At 29.5% G+C, this 19,871-nt stretch overlaps 1 protein-coding gene across 8 annotated transcripts in view; it reads right to left on the bottom strand.

Moving 5' to 3' along the window:
* The window catches only part of LOC127734220 (IQ domain-containing protein H-like), a 36,863-nt gene extending 17,025 nt beyond the window's left edge, over positions 1 to 19,838 (bottom strand). For 2 of the 8 annotated variants that reach the window (XM_052243977.1, XM_052243981.1), the window contains exons 1-12: positions 16,889 to 17,396; positions 13,176 to 13,286; positions 11,668 to 11,834; positions 11,086 to 11,185; positions 10,192 to 10,311; positions 9,319 to 9,396; positions 8,196 to 8,367; positions 6,300 to 6,526; positions 5,449 to 5,463; positions 4,581 to 4,601; positions 1,735 to 1,868; positions 1,034 to 1,111 (exon numbers count right to left, since the gene is read on the bottom strand). In XM_052243977.1, coding sequence (XP_052099937.1) covers positions 1,034 to 1,111; positions 1,735 to 1,868; positions 4,581 to 4,601; positions 5,449 to 5,463; positions 6,300 to 6,526; positions 8,196 to 8,367; positions 9,319 to 9,396; positions 10,192 to 10,311; positions 11,086 to 11,185; positions 11,668 to 11,834; positions 13,176 to 13,286; positions 16,889 to 17,281 — 1,616 coding nt within the window. In that variant the 5' untranslated portion in view covers positions 17,282 to 17,396. Of the gene's footprint in view, positions 1 to 1,033; positions 1,112 to 1,734; positions 1,869 to 4,580; positions 4,602 to 5,448; positions 5,464 to 6,299; positions 6,527 to 8,195; positions 8,368 to 9,318; positions 9,397 to 10,191; positions 10,312 to 11,085; positions 11,186 to 11,667; positions 11,835 to 13,175; positions 13,287 to 16,888; positions 17,397 to 19,672 lie in introns of those variants that run through there. The other 6 variants (XM_052243980.1, XM_052243982.1, XM_052243983.1 and 3 more) reach the window with 5 other exon arrangements.
* Positions 19,839 to 19,871: the final 33 nt, after the last annotated feature.

Genomic DNA, 19,871 nt, shown 5'->3' with positions numbered 1-19,871 from the left:
CTGAAATAATGAATATTACAATGACAGTTCATTGAAGAAACAACTCATCTCAAACCAAGGTTTGTTAAGGATTTTACATTGGCTAGGCTCAAATTGCTTGCCAATTTTACCCCTAGCATACAGTAATAGTGCAAATGCTGATAATTACACAAATAAGACCCAACAAATGTAAATAAGAAATAATTCAACATAGGATTGATTGATTGATTGCTTCTTTACATCTCTTTTGAATTTTTTCGCTATATCATGGGAAACCAAAAAATCAATGAATTTTTTAATTTTGATATAGAAAAATATACCATTGGCGCCATTAAATTATAAATTCAGGAAATTTTCAAAACATAATTTGATTTAAATTTGCAATAAAAAAATTCTTTTCTGAAAGTATAAAGTATGTGTGTCAAACACATTGTCATATTTTCATGGTACTCTTAATATTTGCACCAGAATGCTGGCTGGTTATTCAATTTGTCCCATAAGTGCATTATATTAATGAAATACACAAATTTTTTATTAGTAACAAAGCTACCAGCTTAAGCGTACATTTAAGAGTTTTACTGCATTTACCAACACATGAAAATAAATAATTATCTCAACATTATTGAAAATTTACACAAAGTTGTCTTGGGTATCAATGTTTTTAATCTTTATGTATGCTCTGTATGCCCCTTGTGGGTCCTTGATTGGTATAAAGTATGCTGTTGTTGTTAGAAGCATCATGTTTCTATATTTGTTATCACTTTTGTTGTTAAGAGACATCATGTTTCAATTTTTGTAATCACTATTGTTGTTAGAGACATCATGTTTCGATTTTTGTAATCAGTATCGCTGTTAGAGACATCATGTTGCAATTTTTGTAATCACTATTGTTGTTAGAGACATCATGTTTCAATTTTTGTAATCACTATCAATCTTATAAATTTATTTGATTAAATATATGATTTACTAAATTATGAACAGTTAAGATTATTTGTTCACCTTTATTTCTATAGTAAAATGGCTGTTTGCAGGATAAAAAAATATCCGGACTTACCTGTCACCATTGATAAATGCAATAGGAATCATATATTTGTTCAGTAATCTTAGTAGATGTCCCATCATTGTAACAATACTGAAATGTACAGAAAAATTTAGATGTTAAAATATATTATTACATTGGTTGCAATGAAACACTGTTAAGTTCTGAGTAAATTGAAAACTGATAATGTCACTCCTCTGACATCTTACAACAATGGGTGTTGTCAAGACATTGCATCAAAACCAATCCAAAATGTGTAAGAGAAGATAAAGTTTATACTTTATTTTCATTCAAAATTGAATGTAATAAAAAGAATTACTAATCCTAGAATTCAAATAGAAAATAATATTCAACTCATGACCGAACACTAATAATAAACTCCCAAGCTCCCATTTTTGTACAAATAATGTATTGTTAGGACACTTGTGAATATTTTTCTATACTTGAATTCTTGGATTGCTTATTCTATAATTCTCTGTCTTTTTCATTCAACAATAAATAGTGATAAATTTTCATGAGTATGTAGAAAACTGAAGGAAAATCTTGCAGTCCACCAACATAAGAGTAATTTTAGAGCTATCAATCCAGGGAACAATTATAAGAATCTACCATAACGGTCAGAACACTGTTTAGTTAAGTAATTCTGGTTTGTAACCTGACATAAAAGTTGGAAAAATCACCTCAACAGTCAGTTATTGTTTAAAAGTTCAACTAACCTGCCCCAAGACAAGCAGTAATGCTGTTTAAATGCCATAAAATCTGCTGATGTGTCTCGAACCTTTCCATTCTGTATAGCAAATCTGTGCATAATCTGCTTTTGGTCCCCACTGGCTGGAGTAGTAGGTGGAGGCTAAAATCAAATAAAAAATAATCAAGATATTGTAATACAAACTTTTGTAGCAACAAATGTACAAGTGTTCAATATTAAATCAGCTTTTTGACTTGGCAAGAATGTATCATTAAATTGACAGAAACCATCAGAAATGTATATAGATTTTTTTCAAATTTATGGAATATTTTATATTTCTATTTTACTGTACATAAAATCAAAGATTTTATTGACAAGATATTATTTACAAGAAGAAACTATTTGTTAAATATAAATAATTCTTTGATTATTATTATAGAATAAGATACAATAGACAATATTAAACTTTCAGACTAGAGTGTACTGGTGCATTCCTTTCATCAAATACAACCGTGTAGAAAAAACTGTGATAGCTGATAGAATAAGCACATTCTTCTTACTTTACTTCACCTCGCTAGAGTTTAGATGGGGTATCTTTCTTGGGAGCTGGTCTCTATACCAAAATTCTGTTTGTTTTCATATTTTTAGGGACAAACAAGTGATTTTTATAGCATAAAAAAACAAACATTTTAAGAAATGCATTTATACACAAGGTATGAGTACAAGTAAAAATCAAAAAGTTTGAGGCTTGCAAATAAATTTGAGAAATTGGGCAAATTGTGAGAATTTCCTACTTGCTTAAATGGGAGGTAACTCTTGCAAAACTTCTGACATAAATCATTAGATGTCATGAATTTATTACAAGTAATATTCAGAATTGAAAAAAAGAATGACAACAGATATACAGTAGTAAGTTACATGCATCAAAGTCAAAGTCACCCTTTCTTTACATTGAAAGTGAATTCAGTAGTCACACTGTGAAGAATTCAATTTGTTAACCCCTGTATACCCTCAACTATACAAAGAACTATTTATAGAATTAAATGGGAAATGTAAAAAATGGAAAGATTCTAAAATTATTAATCTTATATGATGCCAGTATATAATTACCATGAAACAATGAAACATAAAATAAATGTTATCAATTAAAAAATGAATCCTGACATAATTGTATTCAGTCTCCATCTTATGAACTGCTGCGTAACATAACAGATATGTATATGTGAAACAATTAAACATAAGAGAAGTTTTCACATCATGCCATCACTGAAAATTGAAATAATCAAAACATGCCATTTGTCATGCTGGAACAAAATAACTGATGTGAAATACATTCAACAGTGTGCCTTTACAATACAGAGGTCGCTCTAATACTGCAACACCTAAGTGGGCTAACCATTGTACACTGTATGGTCCAAGCTGAAACTAACCAATAAAAAAAAAAAATTAAAATAGGAGTATGAAATTTTTAATATTCAAGGATGCTTCAAGTACTTGTGATAATAAACATTTATCTCTCCTAGGGTAAAGCTATAACTGTAAACGAAACAACAATTGAATAATTATAATCCATATTAGATTTCCAGAGAAGATTCTATCCAGTCAATCTCTCTATTCTGGGTACAACATGTATCTATGAAAAAACAAAGGAATTGATATTGTATAACAGTTACATGTTTTTCAATATGATGACAGTCTATGATGGAAACCTTTAACCCTGACATCTTTTGGGCTAAAGCTGTAAGGTAATAATACAAAAAGAATTTGACATGAAATATAGAATAAATTGAATCAACCCACTACTTTTTAACAAATGGAATCAAACTGTAGATAACCAAAAATAATCTTTTATGGAATTTACTTATTGCAGTAGAAGTCAAGTCTTAAATAGAAGTTATAGTTTGAAATGAGGCTTGATATTGAAATTATAAAAACAAAACCTTTTCCATTTTTACATGCCATGCATTTTACCAATTATTCAGCATGAAAAAGTAATTGCTAATGGCTGCAAAGAAAATTTTGAAATAATGAATTTACCATTTGTGACAATCACTTTTCTTAACCCCCTTGTTGAGGTATTTAAAAAAGTTACAATTTATAAAATCATTAAAATCTGATTTTTGTTTGTACCATTTTCGGTTGAAGATTGTTTTTTTTTTTCTATGAAAGCAACTTACTCTACCAAAAAAAAAAGTGAAAAATTCATGGCCTGTTCTTTTAATCAAAGTAAAAGCTGAAAATTTGTTCTGTTCAATAGGATATTTTATTTAAAAAAAAAAATTATAATTCTGCATTATAATTTGCCATTCACTTCTTTTAAAATATTTTCAAAGGTGAAAAATTTTAATTTTCCTCACTTGCACTTGTTTATTTTGCAATAAAAATCAAAACTTACATCAATAAATAATCATGAAAAATATATTTTGCTTATAACAGTGATAGAAAAAATAGTATGCCATATTCTAGTCTGTTTCTTGAAAGGATAAGTTAATCTAAAGTACTGTACCTGTAAAATGTAATCTATGGTCAGGGGAATTCTAATAGAACATGGAAGGGATAAGGGAACATACTCTACATGTCTGGGTCAAAATTATATAAGCTTTAGGAAATAAATAATGCTAAATTCATCTTTAAATAGAAACATATACATATTCATTTTCCCTAACTAAGAGCAAATCATTGCCTTTCAATAATGTACCTCACAAAATAAAACTTCAGAAAATTTCCCTGAATAAGTAAAGAGAAAGATGCAAAGGAAGAATGTACCATGAAAGCACATGAGGTGAACTACTAACTAAATGTACTACCCCCCTACAGGGTGATATATATCTATACAGGTGCACACCAAACCCTGATAGAAAAATATTTATGTACCAATTGTGGTGTTGTCCCTAGCTGAAAATACAACAAATAATACATATGGATATATATAACTAAATCTAATGAGACAGAGAAGTTAAGAATAAAGATAAGATTTCTACAATATTTTCATATTCCTTCAAATTATCTCCCTTAGGTAAGTTTAAACTCTCACATCTGATAGACATATGAAGCTGTATAACCATTTTTTTATATAGATTTCCCTAATTCTTAGCTGATTAATCATTTTGTTTTATTACATTGTAGTTCATTTTGGATAATAAAATGTGAACATCAAAGAAGTTAAATTTCCCTGTTAGACACTTGTTTTGCTGTTGTCACTGTATGAAAAAGGTTATCAAGTCTCATGATAATATATATTAAGAACAAAAGTTTGTTGATCAGGCAGAATAAAAAAAGGAACATAGAAGTTTGTCTACATATTGTCTTAATATTATTTGGGGATCTTAAAACTGCAACTCATACAGTACCATATTGTTTCTCACTCTTAACACTTTATTAAAAAAAAAAATTCTTGCATTTAAAAACTGAAACTTCACTGTATTAAGATCTATTAAGTGTAGAAATACTGCACTGAAGATATGCAGTGTTAGAATCAATTTTCAATGAAGTCTACCAAACATATTTATCAATTATCAACATGAATATCTTGACCTATACAATGCAAGATTCTGTATAGCAGCATATTTTACCTAGCAGAAGATAGACTTTCTTAAAGGAAAAGAAGTTGTATTGAAGCAGAAGAAAGGTAAACATTCATATTAAGTATAAAGAGTGCAGAAAGGTCACATAAGGTTAATCTGTGTTATCAATAAACAATAAATAACAGTAGTGTGATAAAGGGTTGATCTGTTTATCTTACCCCATAGTAACGATTCTAAAATTAGAACAGGCAATTGAATAATAGAAATCTTTTACATTTTTTTTTCTATGATTTATTTTAAAAGACTATGAAAAGAAAGATGACCATTGTTTTATAACTTTTTCTGAAGTAGATAAAATATTATCTATTTCCAGATAATAAATGAAAACACCCAAAGGAGTCAATATTTTATTATTCAAAATAGAGACCCGGCTTCAACTGTAATTTCAAGTTACGGAAGAAAAACATTAATATTCTTCATAAACATCAATTAATTTTTTTAAAGCTCAGCAAATAAATAGTTAGCAACCTATCCAAACAAAAAAATATATAATCAAGTCAAAAACATAATTTCTACGATGATTATAGCAACTTAAAGATAATATGCAACATTTCTCAGACATGTACAACTCAACTATTTTTCAAATGCAACCTCTTCACACCATACAACTTTTATGTTTTGAAAAAAATAATACTACAAATACAATCACACACTGCTGTTGAAAAACTTCTGGCAAAAGAAGGAAATGAATTTCTAAATGACTTGCCTATCAATTCTAACATAAAAAGGGTAATAAATTTACATCATGAAAAATAGAAGGATTTCATGGGGACATAAAAAATGCTCCGTTTTTTTAGATTGTTTTATATGAGATTTTTGTTTAGGAAACATAAATATGTATTCTGTATCACTTTAATATTGCAAACATTTATTTGTAGAACAAAATGCATATATGTATTCATGTTAAAAAATACTGCATATTACCTTGATATAAAATTGAGTATACAAGCTTAACACATTTATATTAATTTAATACAATATGAAGTCTAAGACAAAGACTTCTACCTACCATTGGTTGTGTGTACACCATTTCATATGTCTTCATTGTAGCAGGAGTCTTTACTAGTGGAATGGTGGTTGTGGTAGCCCTCGACTTGGCTGATGGTGTTCTGGTCTCTGTACTACCAGCTGATTTAGGATGTGGTGGCACAACAGGCATCCTGGTAATATTATCTGACTGAGAACTTCCTTTTGTACTGACATCTAACCGAACACCAGCCAGCGTGGTTACAGGTTCTGGAGTAAAAAAAACATCAACAGCTTCAAAATTAAAAAAATATAAATAAATAATCATTTTGGCAGGAATAAAAACTGATATTTTCTCACTTTTTTTCATTTTGAATGTAGTCTTCAGAACAGAATATGTTGACCACTGATTAACCAACCTAAGCTGAACATTGTCTTTACATTCTATTTGTCTATTTGTCTATTATCTGTTGAGAAATTACCACTGTACAGTGCTCAGGAATTCAACCAAGGATGAACGGATAAATTGGTAGGTGGTTAACATCCATTGGAAAATATCAAGTCAAGAACATTATATTCTAATGCGATCATTTTGTATCAATGGTTCTGATTAGATGACAAGCGTAAAATCCTCTTTCTACCTGTCTGTAGCTAAGGGAAGCCAACATTTTGAATTCTTGAATGTATTGACATGTTATTTCTCCAATAATGAATAAAAAAATCACATTTCCACCTAAAAAGGTTCTTTTTACATACATGTAACTTAATTACATTCTGAGGCGTACAAGAAGCCTGAAATGCCTGGTGTTTATATTTGACACCAGAAGCATACATATGATGTCACCTTGTTTAGTTGCAAAAGATCATATAACACCATATCACAGAATTTTTGTTTGATGAAATTTTTCATCAAAATAATGTCTGAAATAGACTGATTTGTTTAGTTTGCCTTAGAATAGAGATAAGTGTATTGTATTTGAAGCTTGGCTAACATAAAACTAGGTTTACTGTTGCAAATATCCATTTAAAAGCTCTGCTATGCATCACAAGGTAAAACTAGGTTTACTGTTGCAAATATCCATTTAAAAGCTCTGCTATGCATCACTAGGTAAACTCAATTTGCGATAGTAAACCCCACGATTTACATAGGCCAAGCTTCAAACACAATACAGCTACCTCTTAAATGCAATTTGAATGTGATCATCAATGTTCTGCAAAACACCAAGCTTGTCAGATGAAAGAAAACAGTAAAATTAAACAGGTGTCTGGGGGAAATGGACAAAACAGTAATTGCCTTCTATATGTTTTTTGGTTGTTTAACTTTTGTGTTTCCATCTCATTGATGTTAAACCCATACCTCCTTTTATTTATACACATAAACAAATATTACAAACATCATTTATATTGCGATACAAAACAGTTTTAAGAATTATACAAGCTTACTGTAAAATACTTCAATATTTATTGGGAAATTCAGGACAAGTAACTTTTTTTTCTGGACAAGTAAACATTTACAGTTTAACTTGCCCAGGGACAAGTGCTCACAACAAATATTTCCACACCCCTGAGACCACCATGATATACATGCAAGAATTTTAACTTGCTAGTTCACAAGGTAACAGTCTACAGCTATTCATGTCACCCTATCTGGCCACATTATCCCCACTCTGAGATGACCAGTCTTTGCTCTTACTTGTTAATGTTACTTGCTTAGCAAAGTAGCAGCAAATGATCCAATTTTCAAGTATTTGGTTTGGTCTGGTATGGGATAGAACAAACAAAAAAAAAACAAAAAACTTCTTACTAGAGAATTAACATTTCTTCTTGTTTTTTTAGCAATTTTTCTACAATATTGATTAAACCCCTTACACACAGTAGAAACTAATATCCATCAATAACAATAGAAATCAGATGCTGTTTGGATATTATATATATATACCTGCTTGTTGAGGTGGTTTATTTCTGTCCACGGGATCATGAAGAGTGACTAATTTGTTTTTGACAGGAGATGGATCTAATGTCAGCTGGGCAGCAGGAGGTATCAGACCTCTCTCTATCAGACTCAGTATACCTCTTCTAGCATCATCTTCTGTTATAGCTGGTGGGGCAAGCTGTAAATAATTGATCAATTTTGTTTAGTCAAATTCGAAAAGTGATAGACTATCTAAAATTTTTGGATTAATTGATAATTATTTTTAATTTTAATAATCAAATGAGTTTTCATAATAACATTTAAGTGGAATTAAAGTCTTATAGGATTGTAAGTATGCTTTATTGGTCAGATTTTTGTAAACAATTCCTTCATGATATACTTTTAATGGTTTAAGTTTTCTTCATTGATTTAATATTCACTTTGGTCTTTCATACCTATTTGGTGATTTTTTTGTGAAAAATATAGTTCCATTTAGGGGTCAAAATCTAGATGTCTTTAAGTCTTCACATTGGACAAATTATGAAACACTTCATATAATTCCTAATGGATGGTTTGAAACTGTGTCTGGAACTAGCATTAATCTGCATGATAATAAAATTGGTTCCATTCCCATAAAAATTATCCTAAGAAAGAAGAATTATGGTCAAACTTTAAATCGCATCCACAACATCCAGCTTCAAGTGTTGAAAGACGATATATATATATATATATATATATATATATAAGTCTAGAGATTTGCACAACGATACTAATATAAGATGGTATTATACGAAGATGTTGTTAAAATAATTGACACTGAAGAAGGCTATTTGTTAAGCCGAAATATTTGTCAACACGATTTATTAACAACATCTTCGTATAATACCATCTTATATTAGTATCGTTGTGCAAATCTCTAGACTTATATAATTTTTTCCTTATCTGCACAGTATCGTCTATTCTAGACGATCCGGTACATAGTAAATTTGCTGGTTGGTCCTTTTTATAGACTTCTATATATATATATATATATATATATATATATATATATATATATAGAGGTTGTCTTTTTTATGTTTAAAAAAGACAAAAGTGAAATTAAATTTTGACAATGTAAATTCTGATACAATGTAACAATAATACTACTTACCTGTGTGTCGACTCTGTTAGCCTTAGGTAATACTGCTAATGGTTCAATAGTAGAACCCAAAACTGTCTTTCCTGATGGCTGGAAAAAGTAAAAATATCACATATATAAAATAAACCAATTTCTATTTTATACTTTTTACTTTAATAGATGTATAATTATTGAAGATCTTTTGCAAAGGAAAGAACTCTTCTTATAATAATATAGTGACTAAAAGTTATCTATTTGTGTTGAATTAAAGGTAAATATTTTTATCATAACTTACTTTACAATATCATATTAAAAGATATTCATGAATAGATGAAGATGTGGGTAATATTATATGTAAAATGTGATTAGCAATCACTAGCCAATATCTCCCGAAAGCATTAATATGATTATTGGGAGGGCCCTCAGACTCAAGTGGCAGTTTTATTATCAGTGAAACCATTTCAAAATAAAATTTAGTGAAAATTTTCAATTAAGAAACCTGATTGCAATTAAATGACCAAAATTATTTCTGTAAAAAAAATAATTTTTTGACCTGAATCCCAATTTGCCATTTCGGCCATTGACCTTTTAGTTTAGGTCATGTCTGGCAAATATGACCGTTTTTTTACCCTTGGTAACAGCATAGTTTTTCTCAGTCCAGAAAAAGATATGTATGATGTTATGAACATATGTCATTGATGTTGCCTAGGAAAACAGTGATAAACAGATTATCAATGGTCTTCATACTTGAGAATGTTTCTCGCTACATATGTTGCCCTTCGATAAGATTGTAGCTGAGAAACAACCGTTTCTTTGAAAAACTATCGATAATCTATAAAACATTTACCACACTTGACATGCAAAGTAGCAGGAACCAAGACAGTTGTCTACTACAGTATAACAAACCTTTGATTTATTTCTCTGTTGAATGAGTGGTAGCACTATACCAAAGTTGTCATTTAATGAATCTCTGTTATATTTGTTTTGTGGATTCAATACAGTCCTCAGTGTAAGCACATGTCTAGCCTAAAATGTAACAATGCTCATGAAACACTAGCCTATGAACAATTAGCATTGCAATCAAAATCAAGTTAATTCAAATGCATGTTGATAAGTATTTGTACAATTTTTTTTTAAGGAATCCTATATGTCACATTAAAAACAAATGACTCAAAGTTATTTAATAGTGCAGGAGATATAAATACCAAAGATGTAGATTTTACTTGTCACTTAAACATGTATTGAGCTTTCTAATTCATATTAATTTGGTTCTAAGACTTAAAGCTAAAATATAATGAAATAAGAAATGAACTCTATTGTCAAATTTAAGTTCACCATCAATGACAATAAAGATTAACAGGACATAACTGCTCAAAATTCATTTGATACAAATGCCGATCTCTAGTTAGACTTATAACTCCAAAACTGCAACAAATTCAAGGAAACACTCAAATAAGACTTTAACATTAACCTTTGTAATTCTTTTCAAACATTTAAAGATTTCCAAAGTGTAGAAAAAAAAAATACATAAAACCTTCTTCATATGCAAAATACTAGTAGGTAGAATAAAACAAAAATTCTAGTGCTCTGGCTCTTCTATTTTCATTTAAAAAATATATAATGCAGCAGTTGATAACATCAAATGACGTCAGAGAACAATGTTTCAGATGTTCATTATTCAAAACAGTTCATATAAATGCAAAAAAAACTACAGTAATTATGAACCTTTTTATATAAATAAAGCAGTTAGCTTATGTCTGCATTGTAATACTACCTAGTTTAAATCTGTTAAAAAATTACCTGTTGTCCTGGAGTAGGACCAGACACTTGTACAGCCTGCCTCTTAGGAAGTAAGGCTCCTGACCCAGAAGGTGGTTGTGGTTGGTGTACATTCCTTTCTCTGTAAATATATGGCAGTTTTTCTTGTGAATATAAAATATCTCATTGATAAGTCTTGTCTGTTTAACAAGGTTTATGATTATAAAAAAGGGAGATGTGCGATTCACTGTCATTGCTTTTTATACATTCAAAAACTTTATGGTTCAAGTGTTTTTATTGAGTGTTATATAAATATATAATATCCTTTACTTTAAAGTGGATGCAGGTTAATGCAACGTTAACATTAATGAAATTATAACCATCTTTAGGACAGATTACTAAAATGGGTAATGGTGCTGAATACACTAAAACTACATTTTTCCCTTTCAATATAATAAAAGCCAGAGGAGGCATTCCCTTTTCATAAAAGTAAAACTAGTCTTTTTGGTTTTGCTTTGTTCAAATTGTTGGGTTTCTGTCTCATTGATGTCTACCCTATATATCAGGGTTTTTTTTTATTAACTTTCATTTGAGCTAATTGGTTTTGACATTGACAGGACTAACCTTGGAAAAACTGGACCAGATATTCTTCTAACATCATCAACTTTGCTATGTGTCCTTAAATCTAACGTGGTTTCTAAAGATACATTCTGGTCAAATCTACTGGCTGTGGCATAAGGTAAAGTCTGGACTTGATTATTGTACTGGTTAATTATCTGTTCTGTTTTTGTCTGTCAAAAAATTTTATAGATGACTTACAAAACATTTTAATTGGCAGTCTTTTTTACATTTATTTATTACCAGAATATGTATGATATAAATATTATTAAACAAAAAATGATGGTACTGAGAGACCTTGATTATTTGTAATATTATATATTACACTATAATAATACAAAAAATCCCCATATATTTAAATAATTATTTTTACTAGGTAGTTCTTTATTTAAATGGCAGAAAAACCATTAAAAAAAACGTTTTCTCTTTTCTGAAACACATGGAGAAAAGAATAAAGTTTTCAATATCATAAAACATTTAATACATTTTAGTTTATATATGCCTATGTTCATGCATAAATCTATTTAAAAAATGTGTATAGGTTCTGGACCATATGAGTATTTGAACCATAAGCGTATGGTCGGATCGTACGAGTATTATACTCGTTTGGTTATGAACAGGTTGGACCATATGAGTATTTAGACCATATAGGTATTTTGCAAATAAATTGTAGCTTCCTTCGGAGGAACACTCATTCTTCGAAACTTAAAACGACACAAGTAAGTAACTGGATTCCTTTATATTTTACATATTGTCTGAATCTATGAATATATACTGTTATCTGGCCTTTGCTAGAATCAATTTAACGCGCCTTTCTCCTGTAGACTTTTGCGTTCGTAATTGAAACTACTGGCGTTTGAGACATGGACTTATTTTCTTTTTTTGAAATGTTTAAATCATTATATCAGAAACAAAATTTCTTCTTATTTCGACATATTTTCATTTAATTGGTGATTTCTTGCTCCTAATTATACGATCTTACTGTTATTGTACGATCGTATGAGTAGAAGCAAGAACTCATTTAAAATACTAAAACAATTTGAAATATTTAAGAAATTTAATTTATAAAAACAAATTCAAACACAAAAAGAAATTTGAAAAAAGAAAAGAAAGACAGTTTAATGACCAAAGTTCCTGTGACTTCTTGTTTTAACAGTTCATTTAAAAATTTCTTTGAAGATATTTTCCAAAGTTGACATATTGTGTTTGGTAAGGACAAATCGATAGTGACCATTTAAAAATGATTTTTACAATTATAATAATTCTTACTTGTCAATTATAATAATTCTTACTTGTAAGTAAAATTCACTTTATTTTATTAATCATGTAATATTGATTGCCATATGACTGAATAAGTCAAAATTTCATATATAGATATTTTTATGCAACACCTTCTCAACGTTCATCATCGGTTAATTACCCGGACAATACGCGTATGGTCGGACCATGTGATGAGTATATATGCATATGGTCCAAATACTCATATGGTCCGGAACATATATATTAAATCTCACCTGTAAACCCTCTTCAGTTTTAGATAATGCTTTCTCTAAATCTTGTATGTTAATGTTGGCAGTATCTCCTTGGGAAATCTTCTCACGCAGTTGTCTTAAATCATCTTGTACCTAAAAAATAAAATCAGAATGCAAGTTAACGTAAACTGAAAACAATGAAATACAAACAGAGTATGGAGCACATATGTGGCATGTATAATGATCATAATAAAAAAAAGAGGGCGCACATCTTTAATATATTGACAAACACTGTAGTCAGTTTGAATAGTCTGGGTTGAAAAATGTCGGCAAGTAAATATTACAAAATGGGTACCACATATAATATCCAATAAAAATATGTCTGAAATTTTTCTGTGTTTCAACATCTTGAAAATCAGAAAAAATTATGCACAAAAAGTGACTGTGATCAATTTGCTTCAAAATATTTATACAAACATCTGGACTAAAAATGGTTAGAGGAGTTACAGCTGTTAGCATAATGCTAGCAAGTTAAAGGTTTGGTTGACTTGCTTGCTTTGTTTGTATAAATGTTTTTGCTCAAGCATTGTAATTAAGATTGCCATCTGAAAACAATATAAAAAGGTGGAGTTAAACTTGTATGCATTATATTCAAATTTGATTGGACATTATCAAATAATCAAATTTACCTATATACAGGTTTAACTCCGCCTTCTTATATTGTTTGCAGAACTGTCAATCTTAATTACAATGCTTGAGCAAACATTAATACAAACAAAGCAAGCAAGCCAACCAAACCTTTAACTTGCTAGCATTAGGATAACAGCTGTAATCACACATAACAGGTACCATTTCGTGTTGCTATAATTTTGTGCAAGCCAGCAAAGAGTCATTTTTGAGATTAAATTTGTAATAAACAGGAGCTTTATAGATCATAAAGCCATGATGGCCCATCCCATTTCTTTTGACTATAAAAGTCCCATAAATCCAGAACAAAAAATCTGAAAATTGTCAAAATAGAAAAGGAGTAATTTTTTTTTATTGGTTTTTAGATTGTAATTAAATAAATGGGATAACAAAAAAGTGGACTTTGTGCAAAACATTTTTGTGTTTAAAAAATTGCCAATATTTTGACAAATAATATCCCATAACTCTTAAATGACAATTTGGTAAATCATCAAAATGATAGAGGGGAGCTTGTAGTCAATTAATTTATCATCCCAGTATTTCTTAAAGATCAGTTAAAGAAAACTTGAGTTATCACCAGACTAGCTTCTAATTGTCAATTTAAAAAAAAAATTATCAAAATCCCACAAGTCCAAAAAAACAAGGTTATTTTATAACTTGTGATGACTGATCAATACCGTTGCACTTTTTTGCCTTTTCAATATATAAATTGCCCCAAATTTTTCACACAGAAAAACAGTGCAGAATATGAATTTTCTTACAATAGGTGGTGCTTTGAATTCAAAGATTACAATTCATTTACAAATGATTTTTTCTGCTAATATGCCTATCATAACATGCTGAAACAGCAGAAAGGACAGATTTACCACCATTTAAGTTAAGGCCAAACATAAAAATACATTTGTTTCCTGTTCCTTAATGGTCCACAGTTGGGTAGGTAAGTGGAAAAATCTTTATATATTTTTTCAACAAAATGTTACTTTATTGTTGATATTGCGGAAACAAATACATGTATGCATGTACAATAATTTTTTGTTTTCTTGTTATGTCTGTTTTTTTGCTGTTGTTTTAAACAATGTGAAAGGTTTGGTTCAAAACAAATATCTTTTTTCATGTTTAGTATGAAATTATAAAATCTAAACAAGCTACACAGATCACAGTAAACACTCTGTCACAGTTGTTGGCATTGTAATAAGAAAAGTTAAATTCTGCATAATTCTTTTAATTCAAGTAGAACCCAGTCAACCTTAAGAGCCTTTGTTGATATTGAAGCAAGTCACAAGTAAACAGTTAAATGGAAGGTCAATCTATTTCCTTCGCAGTATACATGTAACAATAACCAACTATTGATATTACATATTATATATGCCAATTCAATATTGACAATTGCTATTATTATTTTTTTTTTACTTAATTCTGTATTAAACTTCAACTCTTAGTCCATTTAACATATTTATCTACCACTTAACTAATCATATGCAGATCAATAATAAAGTTTTCTGGATATATTGGGTGTTTTTAACTTCTAACAACATGTTGTGTACTCTTTTAAAAAATAAATAAAAATATTTAAGGAATGACTGTCATATTTTTTCAGTCTATGAAGAAATAACATCAAAAATGTGGTGCACACTGAATAACACGTGTAACGGTTATTCAAACGTGTGCACCACATTTTTTAGGTTATTTCAAATAGACAAAAAAAAAATTACAGCCATTACTTATAATTTAATTCTAAAAAGGAGTAAATCATGATAAAAACATTGATGATGTCACGGTCACATGACAAAATTATGTCTATAAGCTGATAGACAAAACACTTTCAACCAATTAGAAGACGTGTTAAATCCAAAATTAAATTATATAAGTGAAAATGAAATACTGGCAAAATTCATTTATTAAATGGAGACACATATACATTAATGTACCTCTTGCTAGCAATACCAGAAGGTGTTAATGTAATTAGTGTTTAGTTTGTTGCCCTCAGTTTTTTCTTCTGTCTGTACGGGAAGCAGAGTATAATAACATAGCTTTATTTGTAAATATATATAAGATTTCCATTGTTACCAACGCTATCAACCAAAAGCAGTCTTTTTATGTATGTGCTAAGGTGGCGTTAAGCACCAAACAATCAATTAATCTCTTTTTGTGTATGCCTACAGAAAAGTTTATCTACACCAAATGCGTTTTTTGAAACAGTGATGTACATGTATATAAAATCACATCCATTTCATATTAAATTAAATTCCAGGTTTAACCAGAGAAAAAAAAAAAACTTATTAATTTTAATACCATGCATCTATTTAAATATTAAATACAAAAATTCTTACTCCTGAATACCTTTTATGTTGTTCATTTAAATTCACAAAATGTGAACATAAATCTGAATGCAATTATAAAAATTTGAGTACTTGTTCATTAACACTCTATGGCTTCACTGACAAAACCTCATTTACAAATGAATAACACATTTGTTTGCTTTCTGAAATAGCTTTCTCAACAGATAACTTCTGGAGCTTTATATTACGGGGAAAACTGTTTGAATTTATAAATACAAAATGAATTTCAATACCAGAATACAGACTCAGAATTCAAAAGAAAACAATGAGTCTTGAGGTTCAATTTTAAAAATAATGAATGCTTACATGATATATCATGTTATATTCATGAAAGATTTTTCCAGGCATATTTTTAATGTACAATGTAATACCACAAGGTCAGCTGGTAAAAAAAAGTATATATATTGTATAAAGATGGAATTTTAAATGATTTTTATTTGATTTTTAATTGACAGGAAATGCAATGATAATAATAAAGATGTATAAAGATGGAATTATCTTTATTATTATCATTGGATTTCCTGTGAATTAAAAATCAAATAAAAATCATTTAAAATGTTGTGCTGACTCTTAGAAATTTCCAGTTAAAATTTTGTTATCCACATTAATAAAAAGCTTAAATATTTATATAACAAAAATAATACAAATCCCATCTTTATTTATGGATGTAAACTAAAATTTCAAATACCAGCAATAGATAATTAATGTATTCCAATCAAATTAACTTACATTTTTTAATATTTCATGCATTTCCCTCTGATGACTGTAAATCTTATTATCATCAAGTGTTTCCTCATAAAACATAGGCTTGAATGATTGCACACGGTGTGTATAAACCAAAGGTTCTTTACTTAAAGAGGCAATTAACTCATTATCAAACATTGACGGATGTTTCTTTGCCAATGGCTCGGTGTTTGATTCCTTAGAGTCAGTTTCATCAGATTCTTTGACACTGACAGGCAAATCTTTAAGTGAACCAGAAAGAGAACTTTTTCGCTTTTCATTAGATGGTGATCTCCTTTTGCCTGGTTGTAGTGACTTTTTAACAGTAGGTTTGGTCTCGGGAGTAGATGTTTCATGTTTCTTTAGAAAATTAAATATTTCAGCACTAACATCCGACATTTTTGAAATAAAAGATTTTTGAAACTTCTTAGGCACACAAATTTGGTAATTTAATCCATAAATTAATGAAATACAGCATTAACCAATATTTTGAATGTATAACTGCTTATCTTAATTATTGTGTTTGGAAATTTATGACACAAACACTAGAAAACTTTATTTTCTATTTGGGGATCACATCAGGGTTAATTTTGTTTATGATATAAATATGATTTATTATAAATGATATTTAGGAAGAAGAAATATTTTTTTCCATAAAAAGATAAATATAGCTATCAAATATTTAGGCCTTTTGAATAAAAAACAAAATATACATTTTCCCCCAAATTAATATCCCTTATAAAAACCTCAATAGGTTGCCCAGTAATTTACAATAATGAATGCACTCACTGATCGATTGAACTGACTATAAACAATGAAATTTATCCTGTTAAATCGTGAAAGGTTTCCATTTCAGCTAAAGTAATTCTATATATATGTTATCAAATGAAAGATCAGTTCATATATCAAAACCTTTTGATCATAATCTGCAAGTATCATGTACTTTGCAAATCTTTATTATCTCTAACTATATCAATGTAATTTTGAAATCTAGAAAACATTTGAATGATTTGTTGGAAAATTCAATATATATGTAATTTTGAATAAAAGGAAATGTGCAGGTCCTCAGTATACAGCAATGAGACAGCAACCAATTAATGACAAATTTAATAACAACTAGAGCTTTCTGCATAGCGGGACTAATACCTCCTGTACATGCATTTCAGTTGCTGCTGTGAAATTCTTTATTCAATTTACAAGCTTGTTCCACATTGCAAGTGAAGTACAAAATGTATGTTTCCTGATGTAGTTGGCTTATAGATGTAAATTTTATGAAAAATAATAATATCCAAGTAATCTTGAGGCTAGCTTACCTTAATCAATCTCATATTTAAAACCTTTCCTTAACATTAGTTACATGAAGTAACCCTTAAAAAAATTAAATCCATCTGAAATTATGTTGTTTAGGCATATGGAAACTTCTGCAGTACAGAATTTATTAATATAAAAATAAGAGGATCTGGTATAAATGCTTATGAGATAAATGAATAGTTGGTTTCAATTAGGCATCATCAATTAGCATACACTATCTCATGACCTATTGGCCTTGACCATGCACTAAATCATAAAAGCTTATTCCCAAACAATTCATTCAGTGATATAATTAAAAAAGTGAGTAAAGAAATGTATTTCTGTTTGTAGGTACAAACTTCAACAAGGGCACTAGAAACTAAGTTGTGAACACCAAACAAATACAAGCTTGGTACTGTCCTTTAAAATTATGAGAATATCCTGTGAAAATACAAGAGTTAATTTACTTCAGCAGTCCCATACATTTACATGTCAAGTCTTATTAAGCCAAATAAAAGTATATGTGTGAATCCAGTTACATCCTGAAAAAAAGGATGTACATTTGTAACTGGATGGGTCTGTAGGTTGGCCACTTTTTTTTGGGGGGATTGTAAAAATCCTGAAAAAAATTGTGTGTTCACCGAGTTAGAATCCGGTATTATACACGTCCCTACCAGAAGTTCACCAATTTCTTTTTTGTCTGGTTGTAAATAAACAGATATGTTATGTTTTTAGTTAATTTTGTTGCATTTTAGCTGTAGTGAATACTTCTAATTGAAATTCAGATGACAGAAGTCTGTGAATTTAATTATTGAAATTCACATTCCATAAAGTGGGATTGACCACTATTTAGCCAATAGTGCCTAAAATAAATTCAATCAAATTCTGTGCCAGGGTTACTGGCATGGCTTCCAAAAAATATTTGAGCCAGCCTGACATTTTTTTCTTATCCCGATTTTTATCCCTTCAGAGTTAGTAACAAAAGACGTTCATGGTAATCATTTGGGTGTCATGTCAATACATATTCGTACTATTGAAATAAACTTGATGTTCTGACGTAAACTGTTACATTGACAGTGCATCATACAAAGTGTGCATCATCAGCATACTAATTTACTAATACACACTCCAGTTGTTTTTTATGAATGAGTTACACCGTTTGACCCAAGGTCAATTAGCGTATATTACGTCATTGAACAAGCGATTCTCAGCACTTCTTACTGTGATGTTATAACAAAAGCATAATGATGTAGGAAATGTACGGGAAAATGCATGAATTTGAGTGTCGTCTATAGCTACATGCAGAGTTATTCTAGAGCGGAAATGTTGAACTTGTCTTAGTTCAGAGCTCTACAGTGCTTATATTACTTGTATTTATTTGCACCAACTTTGAATAAAATATTCATGCCTATGTCTATGGATAGAAAATCACCCTCTACTGTTATAAGAGCTACCGTTTGACAACAGGGTACAGGTGAAACGTCACTTTAATTTATTTACCTTCAACAATATTTGACCAACTTCTTCTGGTCGCGGTTCAACGTCCATCATTATTATTTAATTGTTCTTTTTTATTCCCTTAAAATTGCTATTTCTTAATTTGCGATAGCATCAAAACAAAACAGAATCTATACGTTCGCAGGATGCGGCCATATGTGTTCCTCAGCAACTATTTAAACACCCGAAGTAGTGACGTAGT

Source organism: Mytilus californianus, unplaced genomic scaffold (genome assembly GCF_021869535.1).
Source record: "Mytilus californianus isolate M0D057914Y unplaced genomic scaffold, xbMytCali1.0.p SCAF_3, whole genome shotgun sequence".
NCBI lineage: Eukaryota > Metazoa > Mollusca > Bivalvia > Mytilida > Mytilidae > Mytilus > Mytilus californianus.
Note: the sequence above shows the minus strand (reverse complement) of the source record. Positions and strands in the feature narration are given on the sequence as shown.